This window comes from Nansenia antarctica (assembly GCF_963989245.1).
Source record: "Nansenia antarctica genome assembly, chromosome: 10".
NCBI lineage: Eukaryota > Metazoa > Chordata > Actinopteri > Argentiniformes > Microstomatidae > Nansenia > Nansenia antarctica.
Window position 1 is genome coordinate 27,244,592 of NC_137680.1, and position 7,500 is coordinate 27,252,091.

Sequence of the window (7,500 nt, forward strand, 5' to 3'; positions counted from 1 at the left end):
CCTGGTGAAGGCAGCGGTCTCCCCCTGGGACGGCAGCCTGGTCCCGGTCGACGTCTTCCGCTCCCCCCTGGGCCGGGTGTTCAGCCTGCTGGAGGAGATCCGCAACCACGTCCACTCTGACAGGTACTGGCTGGAGACATACAGTTAAAACACTCTGACAGGTATGGAGACATACAGTAAGACACTCTGACAGGTATGGAGACATACAGTAAAACACTCTGACAGGTATGGAGACATACAGTAAAACACTCTGACAGGTATGGAGACATACAGTAAGACACTCTGACAGGTATGGAGACATACAGTAAAACACTCTGACAGGTGTGGAGACATACAGTAAGACACTCTGACAGGTATGGAGACATACAGTAAACAGTCTGACAGGTATGGAGACATACAGTAAGACACTCTGACAGGTATGGAGACATACAGTAAGACACTCTGACAGGTATGGAGACATACAGTAAAACACTCTGACAGGTATGGAGACATACAGTAAGACACTCTGACAGGTATGGAGACATACAGTAAAACAGTCTGACAGGTATGGAGACATACAGTAAGACACTCTGACAGGTCCTGGAGACATACAGTAAAACACTCTGACAGGTATGGAGACATACAGTAAAACACTCTGACAGGTATGGAGACATACAGTAAGACACTCTGACAGGTATGGAGACATACAGTAAAACACTCTGACAGGTATGGAGACATACAGTAAGACACTCTGACAGGTATGGAGACATACAGTAAGACACTCTGACAGGTATGGAGACATACAGTAAGACACTCTGACAGGTATGGAGACATACAGTAAGACACTCTGACAGGTATGGAGACATACAGTAAAACACTCTGACAGGTATGGAGACATACAGTAAGACACTCTGACAGGTATGGAGACATACAGTAAGACACTCTGACAGGTATGGAGACATACAGTAAAACACTCTGACAGGTATGGAGACATACAGTAAAACACTCTGACAGGTATTGAGACATACAGTAAAACACTCTGACAGGTATGGAGACATACAGTAAGACACTCTGACAGGTATGGAGACATACAGTAAACACTCTGACAGGTATGGAGACATACAGTAAAACTCTCTGACAGGTATGGAGACATACAGTAAAACACTCTGACAGGTATGGAGACATACAGTAAGACACTCTGACAGGTATGGAGACATACAGTAAACACTCTGACAGGTATGGAGACATACAGTAAAACACTGACAGGTATGGAGACATACAGTAAAACACTCTGACAGGTATGGAGACATACAGTAAGACACTCTGACAGGTATGGAGACATACAGTAAGACACTCTGACAGGTATGGAGACATACAGTAAAACACTCTGACAGGTATGGAGACATACAGTAAAACACTCTGACAGGTATGGAGACATACAGTAAGACACTCTGACAGGTATGGAGACATACAGTAAAACATTCTGACAGGTATGGAGACATACAGTAAAACACTCTGACAGGTATGGAGACATACAGTAAGACACTCTGACAGGTATGGAGACATACAGTAAGACAGTCTGACAGGTATGGAGACATACAGTAAGACACTGACAGTAAATACAGTACATCCTTACAGTAAATAATAATAATAACCTTTATTTGTATAGCACTTTTCCTGCAAACGTTGCAGCTCAAAGTGCTTTAATCATTATATAATCATCATTTAATTATTAAATAAATGTAATACAATACAATACCCTCTTAGTAGATACCGTAAAATACTGTAAAATGTTATACCGGTGCTGGGCAAGAAAAAGAATGTTCAAATAATGACGAGAGAAAAGTCCACAAACAGACCAAAAGCACCAAGTGCTTTATTTCGACACTTTTTTATTTAACCTTTATTTTATTCAGTCCCTTGAGCCAATATGTAATCTCAGCTGTTTCTATCGTGTGTGTGCGGGCGTGTCACCTCTTTACCCACCAACCTTTTTAACTGCACGTGTAGATAATGATTCTTTTTTCTTTTAAAGAACCTCTTGTCGTCTTCTCCTCTGTCAATGTGTGCTTTAACCTGTATTATCTCTGTGTCACCAAAGTCGTAAAAAACTATTCATAGCTTCACTTCCACTTTTCATTTTCACAAAGACGGGTTGTGTCACAGAAGCAGCGGTCATTGGTTAACCACTGGTATTCTCTCTCCCCCTCCCTCTCTCTCCCCCTCCCTCTATCTCCCCCCCTCTCTCTCTCTCCCCCTCCCTCCCTCTCTCTCTCTCCCATCTCCCTCTCTCTCTCCTTCCCCCCCCTCTCCCTCCCTCTCCCCCTCTCTCCCTCCTCCCTCTGTCTCTCCCTCCTCCCTCTGTCTCTCTCCCCTCTCTCTCTATCTCCCCCCCCTCTCTCTCTCTCCCCCTCCCTCCCTCCCTCTCTCTCTCTCCCCCCTCTCTCTCTCTCCCCCTCTCTCTCTCCTTCCCCCCCCTCTCCCTCCCTCCCGCCCTCTCTCCCTCCCCCCTCTGTCTCTCCCCCTCTCTCTCTCTCTCCCCCTCTCTCTCTTTCTTGCTGCAGTTCCGGGGTCAGAAGCTTGGAGGCGCTCTGCCTGCAGGTGACGGACCTGTTGCCGGGGTTACGGCGCATGCAGGCGGTGCTTCCGGAACACGGCTGCCTGCTGGTCTCCCCCGGCAACTACTGGCAGAACCAGCGAGAGCTGTTCGACTCGGACCCGGACCTCCTGAAGACCGTCCACCAGCACGAACCCAAGGGCCTACACACCTCCGCCACACTGAGAGGTAGAGAGGGGTGGAGGGAGAGGTAGAGAGGGGTGGAGGGAGAGAGGGGTGGAGGGAGAGGTAGAGGGAGAGGGGGGGGTGGAGGGAGGAAATGGGGGAACCCAAGGGCCTGCACACCTCTGCCACTCTGAGAGGTAGAGAGGGATGGAGGGAGAGGTAGAGAGGGGTGGAGGGAGAGAGGGGTGGAGGGAGAGAGGGGTGGAGGGAGGGATGGAGGGAGAGGGGGGTGTGGAGGGAGGGGATTGGGGAACCCAAGGGCCTGCACACCTCTGCCACTCTGAGAGGTAGAGAGGGATGGAGGGAGAGGTAGAGTGGGGTGGAGGGAGAGAGGGGTGGAAGGATGATGGGGCGGGTGGAGGGAGAGGGGTGATGGGGCGGGTGGAGGGAGAGGGGTGATGGGGGGGTGGAGGGAGAGGGGTGATGGAGGGAGAGGGGTGATGGGGGGATGGGAGCGGATAGAAGAAGGGGATGAAGGAAGAGGGATGAAGGGATGGGGTGGAGGGAGGGGATGGAAGAACCCAAAGGCCTGAAGGGAATGTTGACAGAGAACCACAAAAAGGACCACAAAAAGGACTATAAAAAGGACCACAAAAATAACCACAAAAAGGGCCGCAGTTCAGCCGAGGACGTAAAGGAGTGAGACGGTGTCGTGAGACGAGGTTGTGAGACGAGGTTGTCCCCAAAACTAATTACTGGCCTGTCGCCACCGCGGCGTGTTCCCGCCTAATGTGATTATGACAGGGTTGCCCTGGTAACCAGGCTAAGCTGATCCCTTTAAGCTTGGTTGAGGACAGGTTCCCCCTCTCCTGCCAAAAAGGCTGTGAAAAGGTCAGAGACTGTTGCCATTGGCTGGATGGCTGAGCCAGCTGAGCCAGTTGACCCCTCGAACCCTCTCCTGCTGTCTGGAGAGATGGATGTTTGTATGTATGTATGCTCCTGGTCAATGCTCATTGGCTGACTGACTGACTGACTGGTGTGGTGAGATGCTGATTGGTCAGTTTTTGCGTGTGTGTGTTTGTTTCAGACCTGCTGTTTGGCGTCCCGGGGAAACACACCGGGGTCAGTCTGTACAGCCGCAAGAGGGTGGTGACCTACACCATCACCATGGCGCTGGGCAGCTACGACACCAGGTCAGTAGGACACCCTACCATCACCATGGCAACACCATACCATCACCCTACCATCACCCTACCATCACCATACCAACACCAAGCCAACACCATACCATCACCATACCAACACCAACACCATACCAACACCATACCATCACCATACCATCACCATACCATCACCATACCATCACCATACCATCACCATACCATCACCATACCATCACCCTACCATCACCATACCATCACCATACCAACACCATACCAACACCATACCATATACCATCACCATACCAACACCATACCATATACCATCACCATACCAACACCATACCATCACCATACCATCACCATACCATCACCCTACCATCACCATACCATCACCATACCATCACCCTACCATCACCATACCATCACCATACCAACACCATACCATCACCATACCAACACCATACCATCACCATACCATCACCATACCATCACCATACCATCACCATACCATCACCATACCAACACCATACCATCACCATACCAACACCATACCATCACCATACCATCACCATACCATCACCATACCATCACCATACCATCACCATACCGTCACCATACCAACACCATACCATCACCATACCAACACCATACCATCACCATACCAACACCATACCAACACCATACCAACACCATACCATCGCCATACCATCACCATACCAACACCATACCAACACCATACCATCACCATACCAACACCATACCATCACCATACCAACACCATACCAACACCATACCAACACCATACCATCACCATACCAACACCATACCAACACCATACCATCACCATACCAACACCATACCATCACCATACCATCACCATACCAACACCATACCATCACCATACTATCACCATACTATCACCATACTATCACCATACCAACACCATACCATCACCATACCATCACCATACCATCACCATACCATCACCATACCATCACCATACCATCACCATACCATCACCATACCATCACCATACCATCACCATACCATCACCATACCAACACCATACCATCACCATACCAACACCATACCATCGCCATACCATCACCATACCAACACCATACCAACACCATACCATCACCATACCATCACCATACCATCACCATACTATCACCATACCACCATACCATCACCATACCAACACCATACCATCACCATACCATCACCATACCAACACCATACTAACACCATACTAACACCATACCATCACCATACCAACACCATACCATCACCATACCATCACCATACCATCACCATACTAACACCATACCATCACCATACCAACACCATACCATCACCATACCATCACCATACCATCACCATACCATCACCATCACCATACCATCACCATACCAACACCATACCAACACCATACCGTCACCAAACACAAGCCCAAACTCGATAACTAAATCAGCCTACTATCACCTGAAAAACATCACAAGAATGAGAGGTTTCATGTCCAAACAAGACCTTGAAAAACTCATCCATGCATTTGTTTTGAGTAGACTTGATTATTGTAACAGTCTACTAACAGGCCTATCTAAAGGGGCTGTTTGTAAGCTGCAGCTCATCCAAAACAAACGCTGCTGCTTAGGGTCCTAACAAAAACGAAGAAGTTTGAACACATTACCCCAATCCTGAGATCTCTACACTGGCTACCAGTCTCTCAGAGAATGGAATTCAAAGTACTCCTAATTGCATACAAATCACAAAATGGTCTTGGACCAAAATACGTATCAGATCTCCTCCCACCCTGTATTCCCGCAAGGCCCCTAAGGTCAGCTGAGACTAATCAGTCTGCTGCCGCATGCTCCTGGAACAAACTCCCTGAAGAAATCAAACAGGCCCAAACCATAAAAATATTTAAATTAAAGCTAAAAACCTTCATGTTTTGCAGCAGTTATGATTAAACACAAACACTTGCAGTGTTTCCTCTAGGATTTTTCACATTAGTGGCGGTGTGGTGAGTTTATGTTTTCCGCATGCACGCGCATAAAACGCACACTGGCGCTCAAAACAAAGACGTAATTTCACCAAAAACTAGAGGGTGGCAACATTTTAAATAGCGGTTAAGTCATTAAAGCCGAGCAGGTGATTTTATATAGAAGGTGATCAAATACCAAGATATCCGACAGCTGCAGAGGAACATGCGGATGACACACACACACAGAAAGATCATCAGCTCGTCGAATAAGAAGTACACAAGAGTAGAGTAGGCTACACATGGAACCGGGAACGCGCATACAGCACTGAACAACATCCGTAGAATATAAACTTGTGACTGACAGTCACATTACATACTTACATACACACACACACACACACACAACGAAAGATCATCAGCTCATCAATACGAAGTAGGCCTCCATGAGAGTACACGCACAAAACCGGCTAACGTTACTGTTTACACAAGTAAAATCACAGTGTGACAGTCAGATGGAGCATTCGGTAAACAAGCAACAGCAAGGTAATGCATCAGCTGAGTTAAAGAAAACAAACTCTTACCTTTGATGACAGAACATGAGCCCTGTTTACCCGTACCTCCGCCGTTCTGTTCGTGATGATTTTAGAGGCAATAGATTATTTTTGCCCCGCGCATATTGCTATGAATAGTTCAAAGCTAGCGTTAGGTGCGAGGCTGCTCGGTTAGCCCATTAGCAGGAACATTATTTGTTTCACAAAATAGGCTGATTTAGTTGACCATGAACATCAGACTATATTACGAATGTTCATCTAAAATACTCGATACTGAGCACTGGTATAAGAACATGAACCAGAGAACAGCAGTAAATGCAATAACCCACAGTCGTCGCTGATGATGTTGCATTTTCGATTAGGATACAGGATTAAAGGGACGGGCGATGGGCTAAGAGAGAGAGTGAGGAGAGGGATTTCCTGAAATCCAAATGTCCCGCGAAATTCGGACCAATCACAAAACTGTTTTGCAAGCGCGTCGCCGCGCGCCGCGCGCCTGTTGAGAGCGATTCAGAACATGTGTCTTATAGGGGGTGTCTGAATATGTGACTTACAGGGGGTGTGTCTGAACATCCTGTGACATATAGGGGGTGTGTCTGAACATGTGTCTTATAGGGGGTGTGTCTGAACATGTGTCTTATAGGGGGGGTGTCTGAACATGTGACTTACAGGGGGTGTGTCTGAACATCCTGTGACATATAGGGGGTGTGTCTGAACATGTGTCTTATAGGGGGTGTGTCTGAACATGTGTCTTATAGGGGGTGTGTCTGAACATGTGACTTACAGGGGGTGTGTCTGAACATCCTGTGACATATAGGGGGTGTGTCTGAACGTGCTGTGACATATAGGGGGTGTGTCTGAACGTGCTGTGTCTGTCTGCTGCAGGTTCCTGGGCAGCCTGCGGGCGCGGCTGCGGCAGCTGCATCCCTCGGTGAACTGCAGCCTGCGGGAGGACCACATGGTCCACGTCCACTTCAAGGAGGAGATCGGCATCGCTGAGCTGATCCCCCTGGTCACCACCTACATCATACTGTTCGCCTACATATACTTCTCCACACGTAAGTAGGAATAACAATAATAACAATATTAATAATTTGAACA

At 47.8% G+C, this 7,500-nt stretch overlaps 1 protein-coding gene across 1 annotated transcript in view; it reads left to right on the plus strand.

The window, feature by feature from the left end:
* Positions 1-7,500, plus strand: part of scap (SREBF chaperone) — a gene marked incomplete at its 3' end in the record, with an annotated part of 45,972 nt that overhangs the window by 11,641 nt on the left and 26,831 nt on the right. The window contains 4 exon segments of the mRNA XM_080540792.1: positions 1-123; positions 2,544-2,764; positions 3,789-3,894; positions 7,285-7,457. The exon segment at positions 1-123 is cut by the window's left edge and continues 35 nt beyond it. Of these exon segments, the coding sequence (XP_080396918.1) occupies positions 1-123; positions 2,544-2,764; positions 3,789-3,894; positions 7,285-7,457 (623 nt within the window).